General features: G+C 42.5%; 1 protein-coding gene across 2 annotated transcripts in view; it reads left to right on the top strand.

Annotated features, from left to right (window-relative positions):
- tepsin (TEPSIN adaptor related protein complex 4 accessory protein) overlaps nucleotides 1-16,783 on the top strand; it is a 38,859-nt gene extending 22,076 nt beyond the window's left edge. For both annotated transcript variants that reach the window (XM_033044380.1, XM_033044381.1), the window contains exons 9-14: nucleotides 3,480-3,648; nucleotides 6,516-6,629; nucleotides 11,044-11,122; nucleotides 12,171-12,305; nucleotides 14,316-15,967; nucleotides 16,731-16,783. In XM_033044380.1, the coding sequence (XP_032900271.1) occupies nucleotides 3,480-3,648; nucleotides 6,516-6,629; nucleotides 11,044-11,122; nucleotides 12,171-12,305; nucleotides 14,316-15,011 (1,193 nt within the window). In that variant the 3' untranslated portion in view covers nucleotides 15,012-15,967; nucleotides 16,731-16,783. The remainder of the gene's footprint in view (nucleotides 1-3,479; nucleotides 3,649-6,515; nucleotides 6,630-11,043; nucleotides 11,123-12,170; nucleotides 12,306-14,315; nucleotides 15,968-16,730) is intronic.
- Nucleotides 16,784-18,069: the final 1,286 nt, after the last annotated feature.

Below are 18,069 nucleotides of genomic sequence, written 5' to 3' on the forward strand. Positions count from 1 at the left end.
GGAGAAGGACTGGAAAGGTAACAATCTCAGGATTACTGCCTGTGCCACGCGACAGTGAGAGTAGGAATGCAGCGAGGTGGAGGATAAATGCGTGGATGAGGGACTGGTGCAGTGGGTATGGATTCAAGTTTCTGGATCATTGGGACCTCTTTTGGGGAAGGTGCGACCTGTACAGAAAGGACGGGTTGCACTTGAACTCAAGGGGGACCAATATCCTGGCGGGGAGATTTGCAAAGGCTACTGGGGAGACTTTAAACTAGTATGGTTGGGGGGAGGGACTCAAATTGGGAAAGCTAGCAGTCAGTGTGTGAAGCAGGGGGCAGAGAATGGTAGCACTCTGACCCAAAATGTAGGGGAGAGAGAAGAAAAAGAAAATAATCAGACAATAAGAGAGGGTGGGTTTCTTAAATGTGTATATTTTAATGCTAGGAGCATTGTAAGAAAAGTGGATGAACTTAGAGCCTGGATTGACAGCTGGAAGTATGATGTTGTGGCGATCAGTGAAACATGGTTGCAGGAGGGCTGTGATTGGAAACTAAATATTCCAGGATTTCGCTGCTTCAGGTGTGATAGAATTGGAGGGGCAAGAGGTGGAGGTGTTGCATTGCTTATCAGGGAAGATATTACAGCAGTGCTTTGGCAGGATAGATTAGAGGGCTCGTCTAGGGAGGCTATTTGGGTGGAACTGAGAAATGGGAAAGGGGTAGCAACACTTATAGGGGTGTATTATAGACCGCCAAATGGGGAGCGAGAATTGGAAGAGCAAATATGTAAGGAGATTGCAGATATTAGTAGTAAGCACAAGGTAGTGATTGTGGGAGATTTCAATTTTCCACACATAGACTGGGAAACACATTCTGTAAATGGGCTGGATGGGTTGGAGTTTGTAAAATGTGTGCAGGATAGTTTTTTGCAACAATACATAGAAGTACCTACTAGAGAAGGGGCGGTACTGGACCTCCTGTTAGGAAATGAGATGGGTCAGGTGGCAGAGGTATGCGTTGGGGAACAGTTCGGGTCCAGTGATCACAATACCATTAGTTTCAATATAATTATGGAGAGGGACAAAACTGGACCTAGGGTTGAGATTTTTGATTGGAGAAAGGCTAACTTTGAGGAGATGCGAAAGGATTTAAAAGGAGTAAATTGGGACAGTTTGTTTTATGGGAAAGATGTGGAAGAGAAATGGAGTACATTTAAAGGTGAAATTTTAAGAGTACAGAATCTTTATGTCCCTGTTCGGTTGAAAGGAAATCGTAAAAATTGTAAAGAGCCATGGTTTTCAAGGGAAATTGGACACTTGGTTCGGAAAAAGAGGGAGATCTACAATAGTTATAGGCAGCATGGAGTAAATGAGGTGCTTGAGGAGTATAAAGAATGTAAAAAGAATCTTAAGAAAGAAATTAGAAAAGCTAAAAGAAGATATGAGGTTGCTTTGGCAAGTAAGGTAAAAGTAAATCCGAAGGGTTTCTACCGCTATATTAATAGCAAAAGGATAACGAGGGATAAAATTGGTCCATTAGAGAGTCAGAGTGGCCAACTATCTGCAGAGCCAAAAGAGATGGGGGAGATATTGAACAGTTTCTTTTCTTCGGTATTCACCAAGGAGAAGGATATTGAATTATGTGAGGTAAGGGAAACAAGTAGAGTAGCTATGGAAACTATGAGGATCAAAGAAGAGGAAGTACTGACACTTTTGAGAAATATAAAAGTGGATAAGTCTCCAGGTCCGGACAGGATATTCCCTAGGACATTGAGGGAAGTTAGTGTAGAAATAGCAGGGGCTATGGCAGAAATATTTCAAATGTCATTAGAAACGGGAATAGTGCCGGAGGATTGGCGTACTGCGCATGTTGTTCCATTGTTTAAAAAGGGGTCTAAGAGTAAACCTAGCAATTATAGACCTGTTAGTTTGACGTCAGTGGTGGGCAAATTAATGGAAAGAATACTTAGAGATAATATATATAAGCATCTGGATAAACAGGGTCTGATTAGGAACAGTCAACATGGATTTGTGCCTGGAAGGTCATGTTTAACTAATCTTCTTGAATTTTTTGAAGATGTTACTCGGGAAATTGGTGAGGGTAAAGCAGTGGATGTTGTGTATATGGACTTCAGTAAGGCCTTTGACAAGGTTCCTCATGGAAGGTTGGTTAAGAAGGTTCAATGGTTGGGTATTAATGGTGGAGTAGCAAGATGGATTCAACAGTGGCTGAATGGGAGATGCCAGAGAGTAATGGTGGATGGTTGTTTGTCAAGTTGGAGGCCAGTGACGAGTGGGGTGCCACAGGGATCTGTGTTGGGTCCACTGTTGTTTGTCATGTACATCAATGATCTGGACGATGGTGTGGTAAATTGGATTAGTAAGTATGCAGATGATACTAAGATAGGTGGGGTTGCGGGTAATGAAGTAGAGTTTCAAAGTCTACAGAGAGATTTATGCCAGTTGGAAGAGTGGGCTGAAAGATGGCAGATGGAGTTTAATGCTGATAAGTGTGAGGTGCTACATCTTGGCAGGATAAATCAAAATAGGACGTACATGGTAAATGGTAGGGAATTGAAGAATGTAGGTGAACAGAGGGATCTGGGAATAACTGTGCACAGTTCCCTGAAAGTGGAAGGTCATGTAGATAGGGTGGTAAAGAAAGCTTTTGGTGTGCTGGCCTTTATAAATCAGAGCATTGAGTATAGAAGTTGGGATGTAATGTTAAAATTGTACAAGGCATTGGTGAGGCCAATTCTGGAGTATGGTGTACAAATTTGGTCGCCTAATTATAGGAAGGATGTCAACAAAATAGAGAGAGTACAGAGGAGATTTACTAGAATGTTGCCTGGGTTTCAGCAACTAAGTTACAGAGAAAGGTTGAACAAGTTAGGGCTTTATTCTTTGAAGCGCAGAAGGTTAAGGGGGGACTTGATAGAGGTTTTTAAAATTATGAGAGGGATAGACAGAGTTGACGTGGAAAAGCTTTTCCCACTGAGAGTAGGGAAGATTCAAACAAGGGGACATGACTTGAGAATTAAGGGACTGAAGTTTAGGGGTAACATGAGGGGGAACTTCTTTACTCAGAGAGTGGTAGCTGTGTGGAATGAGCTTCCAGTGAAGGTGGTGGAGGCAGGTTCGTTTTTATCATTTAAAAATAAATTGGATAGTTATATGGATGGGAAAGGAATGGAGGGTTATGGTCTGAGCGCAGGTATATGGGACTAGGGGAGATTATGTGTTCGGCACGGACTAGAAGGGTCGAGATGGCCTGTTTCCGTGCTGTAATTGTTATATGGTTATATGTGGGAGGAAACTGGAGTACCCGGAGAAAACTCACACGATCACAAGGAGAGTGTACAAACTACACACAGACAGCACCCGAGGTCAGAATCTAACCTGGGTCTGTGGTCACCCAAGGTCAGAATCTAACACTGTGCTTTGCTCTTGTGGTTTTATTCTTTTCCATATTATCACATCTTCTCTTTGTTTACAGTGGTTCATCATCAACCTGGTCTACCAGGGGGAGGCTGGGAAGAAAATGACAGTGGGCACAGTTCCCAGAATTCATCACAGACTAATTATATCTCAGATGGCAGTAATGGCAAAGCAGCTACAGACAGCCAGTCAGGAGGCAGCAGAGAGAGTGGAGACTTGATGGAAAGGTACATGACAATTTAACAGACTACTAATGACGCAGTTTAATGTCAGTCCATGGTGGAGTTAATACAAACATTAAAGCATCATTAAATGTACTATTAGAAAAGGTAATAGTTGGATGCCAAGGAACAAAACGCCTGGTAAATGAGTATCGTGTTGCTCTGAAGATTGTGTATAGTGAACTGGATTTGTGTTTTTTCTCTGTGAAAATCCTTCAGCTTCAGCTCTTTACAATCTACAGTCATCACTGGGGTGGAAGGAGCAACTGATTTATATCTGAGTTTGCCGACTGTATGCAGTTAAGTGGAAAAGTAAACATAGAAACATAGAAACATAGAAATTAGGTGCAGGAGTAGGCCATTCGGCCCTTCGAGCCTGCACCGCCATTCAATATGATCATGGCTGATCATCCAACTCAGTATCCCGTACCTGCCTTCTCTCCATACCCTCTGATCCCCTTAGCCACAAGGGCCACATCTAACTCCCTCTTAAATATAGCCAATGAACTGGCCTCGACTACCCTCTGTGGCAGGGAGTTCCAGAGATTCACCACTCTCTGTGTGAAAAAAGTTCTTCTCATCTCGGTTTTAAAGGATTTCCCCCTTATCCTTAAGCTGTGACCCCTTGTCCTGGACTTCCCCAACATCGGGAGCAATCTTCCTGCATCTAGCCTGTCCAACCCCTTAAGAATTTTGTAAGTTTCTATAAGATCCCCTCTCAATCTCCTAAATTCTAGAGAGTATAAACCAAGTCTATCCAGTCTTTCTTCATAAGACAGTCCTGACATCCCAGGAATCAGTCTGGTGAACCTTCTCTGCACTCCCTCTATGGCAATAATGTCCTTCCTCAGATTTGGAGACCAAAACTGTACGCAATACTCCAGGTGTGGTCTCACCAAGACCCTGTACAACTGCAGTAGAACGTCCCTGCTCCTATACTCAAATCCTTTTGCTATGAAAGCTAACATACCATTCGCTTTCTTCACTGCCTGCTGCACCTGCATGCCCACTTTCAATGACTGGTGTACCATGACACCCAGGTCTCGCTGCATCTCCCCTTTTCCTAGTCGGCCACCATTTAGATAATAGTCTGCTTTCCTGTTTTTGCCACCAAAATGGATAACCTCACATTTATCCACATTATACTGCATCTGCCAAACATTTGCCCACTCACCCAGCCTATCCAAGTCACCTTGCAGTCTCCTAGCATCCTCCTCACAGCTAACACTGCCCCCCAGCTTAGTGTCATCCGCAAACCTGGAGATATTGCCTTCAATTCCCTCATCCAGATCATTAATATATATTGTAAATAGCTGGGGTCCCAGCACTGAGCCTTGCGGTACCCCACTAGTCACTGCCTGCCATTGTGAAAAGGACCCGTTTACTCCTACTCTTTGCTTCCTGTTTGCCAGCCAGTTCTCTATCCACATCAATACTGAACCCCCAATGCCGTGTGCTTTAAGTTTGTAAACTAATCTCTTATGTGGGACCTTGTCGAAAGCCTTCTGGAAGTCCAGATACACCACATCCACTGGTTCTCCCCTATCCACGCTACTAGTTACATCCTCGAAAAATTCTATAAGATTCGTCAGACATGATTTACCTTTTGTAAATCCATGCTGACTTTGTCCAATGATTTCACCACTTTCCAAACCTTGAGGAATATGCAAAGAGTTGTGTGGACAAGTGGGCAAGAGGTGAGATATTGGATATAGTTGTCCAGAATTCAGAAAGCCTTGTATTGGAAAAAAGAACTTTACATAATCCAGTTTCAATATTATCAAGAGTAAATCTTATCAATAATCATTTACAAATGAAACTATCAATCCCAAAATTGTGCTAGACTCTTCAGTTGCGATTGGATCTCTTACACTGAATGTTAGTGTGCAGTGACAGCAAGCTGTCAGGAAGTTACACTGCACTTTGACCATTGTTAAAGGGTGTCCAAAATACAAATGGTATCTTGCTAGAGTGTGAAGTGTGTAGAATTGTGTGGAGTATTGGTGCTATTATCGTCTCCTTATACAGGCTACACTTGCCTTCAAGGTGACATTACAAAGGGTTACTGGATTAAGAAAATAGCACAATCCTATATTCTTAGGAGTTTGGGAGAATGAGGTGTGGTCATATTGAATCATCTAAAATTCTGAAAGGTCTTGACATGTTGGTGGTTCATTTTCTTGACTGGAAAATCTAGAACAAAGGGAGAAATTTCAGAATAATAGTTTAGACATTGAAGGCTGAAGAAAGGAGGGAGTTGTATACTGAATCTTTGGAATTCAATGGATGTTCCGTAATTGAATATATTCAAGGCTGGAATTGAGGGATTACGATGGTTGTGGAGAAAAGTGCACCCGGGTTTGGTCGCACATATTTGTCGCACCCTGCTCTTGCACATATTTGTAATGTGTCATTGATGTGTTTTGTAACCCATTGACTTTACTCATTGCCTCACTGGGTGTTTTGCATTAATTGATTAGTCCAGGAGAGCTCAATAATATGTGCTTTGTATTACAAGTATACTTGAAGTCCTCGTAGTTAGAACAACTTCATATTTTGTCATTGTAAACCAAATCTTTGCTTGCTGAGCTTTTAATTGCACTTATATAATTCTAATGACAAAGTGATCTTTATAACATGTTCTGTTATTGTCAAAGTCTGTTTTTGTTTTAAAAGAGGTTAAGCAATATACAGAATACATTTTTTGTTATTTTCTTACTTGATAGCAATTCATTTTAAAATTGATGACAATAAACCTTTTGGTCAAATATAGTTCAGTAAATTTCCCAAGGGAGACAAAACCATAATTGAATTACTGTTTGAAATATTTTGAAAACTGCTTTGTGAATCTCTCTTTGATTCCTGTTTGCTAGAGTTGAATCGGTAAACCTGAATGACTGCATGCAGGAAATAACATTGGTGAACAACCTGATTCAAGGGTCTAACGTGTTCCTGACCAGAGATGAAATGCAGCATTTTATCAAAGAGTGAGTATGATTCGATTAATGAGCCAGATAATTAAATCACATAAATGAGTTTCTGAAATATGTAAGAATCTGCAGACAGCTCCTTATTTCACATACACTCCAAGGGCACTTGCTTGAAAACTGATACGTTTAAGATTAAAATCTAGACACAACCCCGACCTTTAAATCTTGAATAATACAGTTTGAAGAATAATAATATTTTAAAGGCCATTTGCATATACTCAATCGTCTAACACAAATTCTCTGGAATTAGTCTACAATTATAGGAAGGATGTGGAGGCTTTGGAGAGGGTGCAGAAGAGGTTTCCTGGAATACTCCCTGGATTAGCAGGTATTTGCTGCAAGGATAGTTTAGTTTAGAGATACGACTGGGAAACAGGCCCACCGACACCGCGTCGACCAGCGACCCCCGTTTTACAAAAGCCAAAATAACCTACAAACCTGAATGTCTTTGGATTGTGGGAGTAAACCTGAGCGTCCAGGGAAATCCCACGCGGTCACAGGGAGAACATACAAAATCTGTACAGACAGCACCTGTAGTCAGGATGAAACCCGGGTCTCCGGTGCTGTAAGGCAGCAAATTTCGGAAGATTATGTGCTGTATGCGACAGCTGATGGGGTGGAAGGTGAGGACTAGGGAGAGGCGGAGCAAGAGTGGACCTGTGGGGTATCGAGGAAACCGTAGTGAGGGCCTCATCTATGATGGAAGAGGGTAACCCCTGGTTCCCTAAAGAATAAGGATATTGATCTCCTGGTATGGAACACCTCATCTTGGGCACAGATACGGCGTAGACGGAGGAATTGGGAGTAGGGGATAGCGTCTTTACAGGAAGCAGTGTGGGAAGAAATGTAGTCTAGATAGCTGTGGGAGTCAGTGGGTTTATAATAGATGTCAGTTATAATAATAATAATGGATGGGATTTATATAGCGCCTTTCTAGAATACTCAAGGCGCTTTACATCGCATTATTCATACACTCCTCAGTCACACTCGGTGCAGTTGATAGTTTGTCTCCTGTGGTGGAGATGGTGAGATCAAGAAACGGTAGGGAGATGTCAGAGATTGGTCCAATCGGTTCTCATGTTCCACCCCATCAGCCATTGCATATAGCACATAATCCTCTGACATTTTCACCAACTCCCAACGGGATCCCGCCACTGGCCACAGCTTCCCATCTCATCTCTTTCCCCTTTCCGCAGAAACCGTTCCCTCCGCAACTCCCTGGTCAACTCGTCCCTTCCCACCCAAACCACCCCCTCCCCAGGTACTTTCTCCTGCAACCGCAGGAGATGCAACACCTGTCCCCATACCTCCGCCCTCGACTCCGTCCGAGGACCCCAACAGTCTTTTCAGGTGAGGCAGAGGTTCACTTGCACCTCCTCCAACCTCATCTACTGTATCCGCCGTTCAGGTGTGGACTTTTATGCACCAAGCGGCTACTTGGAAAGCTGCAGGAGAACATCAAGTGGGCCCGAATGAAGATCAAACCATGTAAATCTCGAAGCATCTCCATAGTCAAGGGGGTGCTTAGAGACACAAGGTTCTGTATCGGTGACGACCCTATACCAACAGTGTCTGAACAGCCAGTTAAAAGCCTGGGCAGATGGTACAATGCAAGTCTCAAGGATAAAGAGCAGGTGGAACAACTAAGGCAAGAAATTGTCAATGGCCTGGAGAACATCAATCAGACCCTACTGCCTGGGAAACTGAAGCTCTGGTGCCTACAGTTTGGACTCCTTCCTCGGACAATGTGGCCTATATGTGGCCTCGAACTAACATCGGCCTATATGGCAAAGGGGTCCTGGAACTACCTCTCACTAGTCTAACAGAGGAATACAAGTGTTCTAAAGTAAGACTTCAGATGACACTGAGGGACTCTAGAGACAAGACCATCAGTGCTGTTGCGCCGCCCCTAGTAACTGGCCGGAAGTGGACGCCATCTGATGCATTACAGCAAGCTTCATCAGCCCTGAGATACAAAGACATCGTGGGGCAAGTCCAGCAGGGAAGAGGAGGCTTTGGCCTTACGACAAGTAAACCAACTTGGCGAAAGGCCACAACATCAGAGCGGAGGACATTGGTGGTCGAGGAGGTGCGGCGACAAGAGGAGGCCGCAAGAAGTGCAAAGGCGGTCTCTCTTGCCAAACAGGGGCAATGGATGCAGTGGGAAGGTGTGGAGCGGAGGAAGATCAGCTGGAAAGAACTATGGGAAATGGAAGCAAGCAAGATCAGCTTCATCATCAGAGCGACTTATGACGTGCTTCCATCACCAAAGAACCTCCATCAGTGGTACGGCGAGGATCCAACCTGTGCCCTCTGCCCAACTCCAGCGACCCTCAAACACATCATGGTAGGCTGCAAGACCAGCCTCACGCAAGGGAGATACACGTGGCGGCATAATCAGGTACTAAAAAGCCTGGCATCAGCCCTTGAGAACAGGCGGTGTGCGACCAACTCCTTGCCTCCGAGAGCAAGCAACCCCCTCCCCCTAAGGGCAAAAACCTTTGTCCGAGAAGGACAGAAAACATCTAAACATCCTTCCACCAGATCAGAAGAAGGAAACCTATGCAGGGCCCGCGACTGGAGGATGCTGGCAGACATTGGCCAACAACTAGTTTTTCCACCTGAAATTGCTTCCACCAACCTCAGGCCAGACTTGGTGTTCTGGTCCCCTTCACAGAAGACTGCTTACATCATAGAGCTCACAGTTCCATGGGAGAACTCTGTTGAGGAGGCCTATGAGCGTAAGAAGCTGCATTACGCAGAGCTTGCAGCAGAGGCAACGCAGCGTGGCTGGAACACCAAAGTCTATCCAGTTGAAGTGGGATGCAGAGGATTTGTTGCGTCATCTACCATCAGACTGCTGAAGGAGCTTGGAATCCACGGTCAGGCTCTGCGGAAGACCATAAGATCACTCTCAGAGGCGGCTGAAAGAAGTAGCCGGTGGATTTGGCTCAAGCGGAAAGATCCATGCTGGGCCCCAAGTATTTCAGGGTGAATCTTTGGGACGGTTTGACACGGGACACGCGCTGAGGGCTGATCATCCTGCAGCGGGCCGCCCTTGTGGAGGGTGTATAGTGATAAAAGGCCGAAACACCCAGTGATGCAAGGGTACACTACTGATGATGTGTCCTGTGCCCAACTGTCCTAAAGGTTACCCAGGCCAAGATATACGTATCCACTCCCCCACCCCCCCCCCCCCCCCCGCCCCCCCCCCCCCACAGATGTTGAGCGTCTACCACTCTCAACAATCAACGAATGTCGTGAAATGCTCCCCACCTATTGGCACAAGGGACTTCTTAACATCTTGTCCTGTGTATTTGATTCTTCTATCGGTGAGACCAAGCGTAGGCTCAGCAATCATTTCGCTGAACACCTCCGCTCAGTCCGCCTAAACCTACTTGATCTCCCAGTTGCTAAACAGTTTAACTCCCCCTCCCATTCCTACACTGACATTTCTGTCCTGGGCCTCCTCCATTGTCAGAGTGAGGCCCAGCACAAATTGGAGGAACAGCACCTCATATTTCGCTTGGGCAGCTTACACTCCAGCGGTATGAACATTAACTTCTCTAACTTCAAGTAACCCTTGTTTTCCCTCTCTCTCCATCCCTACCCCTTCCTAGTTCTCCTAACAATGATCTATGCTACATTTTCCTTGATCTCATCCTCTTTGTCCTGGTTTCACAGCATACACTTCTTTAACGATGTATCTCCCTCTCTGCTGACATCAGTCTGAAGAAGGGTCTCTACCCGAAACGTCACCCATTCCTCCTGTTCAGAGATGCTGTCAATCTGAACCAAAAATAAACAAATGCTGGAAATATTCAGTAGGTCAGGTAGCCTTACTAATCAAAACGCAGAGTTAATGTATTTAGGTCTCTTCAAAATGAGGCCCTTAGCATAGATTCTAAAGTTGACATAGAAAAGCATTTTACTGCTTCAGGCATCTCATTTTAGATTTATGCTTTAGCTGTGTTCTTTTCAGTCACAATATTTTAAACCACTGATATTTTCAAAATTATGGAATCAGATCATTAGAGAATCCAAATGATACCCACATACTTCTGAAATATTAATCAAATCAATTATAACTTGATGCATGGCTGTTTACAGACAAGCATCTTAAACGGGGAAATGTATACAGGAAATCTGAATCAGTAAAAGATCACTTGAAAGTATTAGCCATGACTGGAACAGCCCATGCTCAGCACAAAACCCGTCTCTCTGAGAAGAGTCAAAAGACCATCGAGGAAGTAACAGACTAATAGAAAGAAAAATTATTCTGTGAAAGACATCATATTGAAAATGCATTTCAGCATTAACCAACTGAACGTTTTTGAAACCACTTCGATAATTTTGGGGGGTTTTTGCAAAAGTCATTTGCAATAACTTATTTTTATCTGAACAATCTCAGGTGCGGATTACTCAACTGTGAAGTGGTTGTGGAACTTCTCAATGAGAAACTGAAGGATCTCTCTGATGCTGTCAAGATGGTACTTTTTTGTGAATTTTTCCATTTATTTTCTGTTAAGAGTTTCATTGTACCTCATTATCCTTGAAAGTTTTAGACGCACTACAGACAACAATTTTCTCTTTCATTTTTCTTTGAAAGAGAAAAATGATTGTGTACATTAGGTTGATAAATTATTCCTGGGATTTGACGTTCAATACTGAAGATTTCCAGTTCTGTAAGAATTGGATAGTTACATAGTATAGTGAAGTTACAAATCTATTCCAGCTAACCCATTGAAATGTAACCATCTAATAATAGTCATGATCAATCTACAAACACTTGTTGTTTTAGCATTTGGATAGAAGAGAAATGGATGTTTCAGAATCACTTAAAAATAGATCATTGGTTCAAAGAAGACTTGAGGCCAATACATACATTATTGAAATTCTCCCTTGTGGTCCAGAGTTCCAAGGTTTCTTTAACATGAGCAAATAGAATATTACTCTCGCCAAATGCTGCATTTCCTTGTTAATAATTTTTCATTTGTTATAAGGAACTACGGGGTCCAATATTTCTTGAGGCGCTGCATGAAGGTTGAAGTTCTTCGTGAGCAGTTGTTAGCCCTAGACCTAGACTTAAACCTGCATAGACAGAACCTGAGGCCACAGTTTAAGAATAAGGAGTAAGCCATTTAGAACGGAGACGAGGAAACACTTTTTCTCACAGAGAGTGGTGAGTCTGTGGAATTCTCTGCCTCAGAGGGCGGTGGAGGCAGGTTAGAAACATAGAAACATAGAAACTGGATGCTTTCAAGAGAGAGCTTGATAGGGCTCTTAAAAATAGCGGTCAGGGGATATGGGGAGAAGGCAGGAACGGGGTACTGATTGGGGATGATCAGCCATGATCACATTGAATGGTGGTGCTGGCTCGTAGGGCCGAATGGCCTTCTCCTGCACCTATTGTCTATTTGTTTTAAAAATAAAACTGCGGGCAGCTTATACAGCTTTGCTTTTTCATTTTTGCAATGTGTTCTCGGAGAACCTGCTTTGTCCCTTTTAATACATTCTTTCCGATTGTTTTCGCTATAGCGATCAATGAGCATTCTTGCCACCCTGATGTGCTCTGACCTGTTGTCACCTGACCAAATATTTGCAATTACTCACAAGTGCTTGCAGCAGCTGAGTGAAGGTGAAGCCGGACCTGTGACCAATCGAGCCACAAAGGTAAACTATCTGTCAGAATTGGACCTTCTACAGCAGATAAGCAAATGTTTCCTTTTAAGCTTTATAATAGTTAAAAATATTCTCTTGATATGCCTTTAATTTTAAGAAATGTTTGATTGGCTGAATGGCTGAAGTCTAATGTTCATTTTTTTAAACGTATACTAAATGTTATTTAATGTTGATCATATTTTATTCCTCAAAATTTAACTATGCTGTTACTCAATTTAATTTTCTTGGATCAGCCCCTTTAGTGACCTGTGACTTAGTCCTGTGACCATAAATAATATCTACTCTGTCAATTGAAATTCATAGTTCACACACATTTTTATAAATTACACTTCTGACATCTGAAAGTGTAAATCTTGATTTTTAGCTGTGATTATCACAATTCTACACTTGAGACAGACTGGAGTGACACTTCAGTACCCTGAGATGAGATCTTTTGCACATGCTTAATCTACATTAGTGACTGCACACATGATTAACAGCATTGGTGATGCGTTGAGGTCTCAGACTCACTTAAACTATGCAACATAAGTTGGTTCTTAATGGTGGTTTGAATATGCAAGTAGAATTTTCCCCTTCCTAATGAAGAGCTACTACCAAGGATAAGGTTTCTTGTTACTGCACAGAAGAGTTAGCAATAGAATGAAGAAAAAAATTAAGTATGCCTGTAAAGCTCCAGAAAAGGTGTAGTGGATCCAGTTTGCAGAATGGGTGCTATTAGATTCTCTCCTGCCATTGGAAAAACTCTTAACTCCTGGGAAGTGCCATGTGAACCTTAGGACAAAACCAACCAAGGATGTATGTTCCTCCTAAGGCCACATTCATATAGTTGGTAGAAAAGGGAAGAGAGACACAGTGGGGACAGTCTGGGTGAGAGCGTTCCTCAGTCACTTATGCAGTCTGATGGAACCACAATATCCCATCGATGTTAGAACTGGAACACCACAATAAAATTACTGCTGTTGATCTCAGGATGTCTTTGATAAGATCTCAAAAATTCGCTGCGTTCGTGCTCCAGAATACAATCCAGTGTCCTCTGCAAGAATCACACTTTTGGAAGTTTGGATTTAACCAAGGTATTTCTTTGGTTGGGATTCCATTGATTTCCTGCATAATTTGTGGGAAATGGTCAGAATCTTCCAAAGAAACAGTTTAACAAAGCAGTTGGTTGATGGTGGTTCTGTTACTTGTGTGGCAGCCAGGATTAACTGAAGGAACTGATAGGAACATTATTAGGAGAGCCTGGTCAAACAATGTTCACTGCTCCCGCACTGGATAATGCCTAGGGTTCTGTGAGCATGGGACAAATTGGCCCGAATGGACTGTAGCTGTCTCTGGCTGTCGAGTTGCTATCCTGCCTACTCTGCACTCTCTGGTGAGGGCAGGACAGTGCATAAACCGGACTGTAACCTTCACAATACCAATCAAAGGAATCCACTGTCAGCTGCAAATGTTAATAACTTGGAGATAGCATCTGCCGCAGAACTGTTCCCCAGCAAAGAAAAGGGTTATTTAAGTGTGTCACAGTGGTGCATCGGTAGAGGTGCTGCCTTACAGCGCCGGAGACCAGGTTCGATCCTGACTACAGGTGCTGTCTGTACGGAGTTTGTATGTTCTCCCTATAACCATGTGGGTTTTCTCCGGGTGCTCCGATTTCCTCTCGCACTCCAGAGATGTAGAGGTTGTAGGTTAATTAGGAGTCAGAGAATTTGTAAATTGTCCCTAGTGTGCAGGATAGTGCTAGTATACGGGGTGATCTGGCGCGGCCTCGGTGGACCAAAGGGCCTGTTTCCGTGGTGTATCTATAAAATCTACAAGCCTAAAGGAGGGAACATTAGTTGGTGGGATGGGGGAAGTAAAATATTCTTCAAACTTTATGCAATATTTTCTGAACCAGACCTGTAAATTTGTGAAGATTGACTATTATATAGATTAGGGAAAATAACAGATCACAACCATCTAAGGTTTTGGAAAACATTAATATTTTGTTCATTTCTTTTAAAGATTCTGAGACAGTTTCAGGCTTTGAATGGGAATAAATCAGTAACACGCATTTCAACATCGGAAATCGCTCAGGCTGTTCCCAGCGACGCTGAACTCACTTCAGGGATGAAAGAAAAGACGATGGTTCAGCCATTCCAATTTCATATCGGATCTGAAAAGACTTTCCAGGTATCATCATTGCGTTTGCCTTCATCCTCACAAGAAACAGAGTCACAGGAAAATCAAGGTTCATTCTTTCCATTATCAGAAAGGCAAGCTAATAATACAAGCAAAGTGACTGAAATTGCATCCTCTGAAGTGGGTGCTGATAAAAGTGGCCCATGCTTAGCAACGCCAGCTGTAAACACAAGCTTATTGCCACCTACATGCAAGCTCCATTGTGAGCAGCAGACGAGACTAACCGAGAAACCCAAACTACGTCCTGTGCAGAGCCAGGACTCACATTCTGAGGATGCAACAGGCAGTAGAGTCTCTTTGTTTACTGACATGGTTCTTGTGGCACATGAAACAACTCAACCATTTCTGAAGGCCTGTCTCAATCAAGGTTCATCAAGTGCAATGCAGAGCGTAGCAGAGCAGAACAAAATGTGCGGTGAAACTGAAGTGAAGCTTCTGCACAGTAACGGGCAAAGTGATTCTGAATCAAATCAACCATCTGCATTCTCATTTCTTAATACATCTTCGTGCAGTGTTTGACTTCTTCAGTCATCTCGGACACTAACAAGGAGAAACTAGCATTGCACTTTGATACAAAATACTTTAACTTATATTCTCGCACTGACACGTAGAACTTTGCCTTACCTCCTTATTAAAACCTTGGTTTCAGAAGCTGGTTTGTACACTGGCGTTGACGTTAACCTACAACACTACCAAGCAGCCAACCTGAGAACAACATTTGTTGCTTAATGTGAAGGCAGATTTGAAGCCAAATTGTGAATTTTGTGCCTTCAAAACCACAACGGAAATTCTAAATGTCAATCTATTCAAGGTGGCTGTGAAAACATATTTAATTTCATGTCATACATTTTTTTGCAGCATACTTCAGGGACTGCGTTTTCTATTAGTTAAATTGGAAAATATTTATATTATTTATGCAATTTCATATTATATAACAACAAAAGCATGCTTCAAAAGAACATCTGATCATGAAAGATAAAAAAGCACAAGTGCAGATTTCAACAGTCTGATCAAAATGTGTGAAATGAAATGATATACAATTTTGAAAGCAACTTCTAACAGGTGCTGTCTATTCAGTTTGAGAAAGAATGGGTTCACTGTATTAGAAGTGCAGCTGACTAATAAAAGTGTGCTTTGATGATGCATTTCAAGTTGTGGTATCCTACTGCCTGCTTTGTAGCAGCTGTGGAATGCACCAGAGATCACAAAGATAAAATGTTGTCTTGTATGATGGCAGCTTGAATAGTTTTTAAAAAATGTGTAATTCTCATCTATTCCTAAGGTTTGCTCTAAAAAAGTGTCCTTCTTGACATTTTATTTGATTGACATGAATACAGCACTGTGTTAAAAGCTGATACTATTGTTCCATGGGTGATAAATAGTAACAGGTGTATACATTTAATTCCGTGTAATGTGTATCAAATTTATAAATCTTGAATATATGTGCAATGCAAACTAAGAATATTAAATTCCAAGTCAAGTCAAGTTTATTTGTCACATACACATACGAGATGTGCAGTGAAATGAAAGTGGCAATGCTCGCGGACTTTTGTGCAAAAGACAAACAACCAAACAAACTATAAACACAATCATAACACACATATTCTTTTACATAATAAATAATGGAAGGAAAAACGTTCAGTAGAGTTAGTCCCTGGTGAGATAGGCGTTTACAGTCCGAATGGCCTCTGGGAAGAAACTCCTTCTCAACCTCTCCGTTCTCACCGTATGGCAACAGAGGTGTTTGCCTGACCGTAGCAGCTGGAACAGTCCGTTGCAGAGGTGGAAGGGGTCTCTCATATTGTTGGCTCTGGAGTTGCACCTCCTGATGTATAGTTCCTGCAGGGGGGCAAGTGAAGTTCCCATAGTGCGTTCGGCCGAACGCACTACTCTCTGCAGAGCCTTCTTGTCCTTGGCAGAGCAATTCCCAAACCAGATGGTCATGTTCCCGGACAAGATGCTTTCCACCGCCGCTGCGTAGAAGCACTGGAGGATCCTCGGAGACACTCTGAATTTCCTCAATTGCCTGAGGTGGTAAAGGCGCTGCCTTGCCTTACTCACGAGTGCTGAGGCGTGTGATGCCCATGTCATATCCTCGGAGATGTGGACTCCCAGATATTTAAAACAGTTCACCCTATCCACAGGATCCCCATTTATCCTCAATGGAGTGTACGTCCTCGGATGATGTGCCCTCCTAAAGTCCATGATCAGCTCCTTCGTTTTTTTGATATTCAAGAGTGCAAGTAGTTCTGCTATAACGTGATAGTTGTATTCCTAAGAAACCTTGTGTTATAGAAAATGGTGTTTTAAAGACAATTGTGTCATTAGGGTAAAAAGATTCTGGGCTGGAGTGTTTCAAACTTACAGTAACCAAGTTATTTTTTGTACAGGATTTTCAAATATGAAGGTCTTCTCAAGAGCACTAAGCTTTTTGTTACTGCTAGCTAAAATACTAAATGCTATTGTCACATTATTTCATGGTGTATCCTTGCACAAGTGTCAATGGCAGCGATTGCTTGTCAATTTGAATGGCCACCTGCGGTTAAAGTAGCAGCTGTGTTCTTAAGATACAGTGGTGTCTGATTACTGCCACAAGGTTTTCCATATATACTGTTTAAATCCAAGGCAGCTATCTTTCTGCTTGTCAATTTCCAAAGCTAATTTTAAGTGGTTCTCTAGTTCCAAATCAAAATCTCATTGTAACTGATTTGGCCCGCAAGGTAATCTCCCTTTTACCGCTACAGTTCATGGAGAAATTGTTATTTTAATCCTATAAAGAGTCCAAATAGTGCACCCTAATTCATCACGTGTGTTATATCCAATTCATGTTATGGAGATGCATGTTTTAATTTAGAGATACATCGCGGAAACAGGGCTTTCGGCCCACGAATCCGCAATCCCCGCACATTAGCCCGAGAGACACTTGTTTTACATTTAAATCACCAATTAACCTACAAACCTGTACGTCTTTGGAGTGTGGGAGGAAATCGAAGATATCGGAGAACATACAAACTCCGTACAGACAGCAGCCGTCGTCGGGATCGAACCCGGGTCTCTTGACACTTTAAGCGCCACAAGGCAGCAACTCTACCGCTGCGCCGCCCACTTTCTCGCAGCACCATCTGTATTTAAGGTCAGCATTTATATGATTTTCATACCCAAGTTATTCCCATAATTAAATCTCATCAGACATTGTAACTCAGCTATCAATTATTTTAACTGGGCTGTTTAGCCAACTACCGAGGTGCACAAGGCATCACAAATATAACATTCGCCAGTTTGGTTCTTTTTTATTCTCTTTGAGACAGAAACACACCTTGATTTAGTGCAGGTCTAGTTCATGATATGAATTCAGCATTTATCTTTTCTCATTCTGTGATAAATTGAAGATCAACATATTGTTAAATCCATCAATCATTAGCAAGCTTTTTTATATTCAAGTCTTAAATGTATCCAAGATCACATCCAAATAGTGCCAGTCCACTGGAATCTAATGGGCTATTAAAATAAATCAAGCATCACAAGTTGGGTTGGAAGTAGGTTTCCACAAAGTATAGAAACCAAGGCAATCTTACAA

Source organism: Amblyraja radiata, chromosome 26 (genome assembly GCF_010909765.2).
Source record: "Amblyraja radiata isolate CabotCenter1 chromosome 26, sAmbRad1.1.pri, whole genome shotgun sequence".
NCBI classification, from domain to species: Eukaryota; Metazoa; Chordata; class Chondrichthyes; order Rajiformes; family Rajidae; genus Amblyraja; species Amblyraja radiata.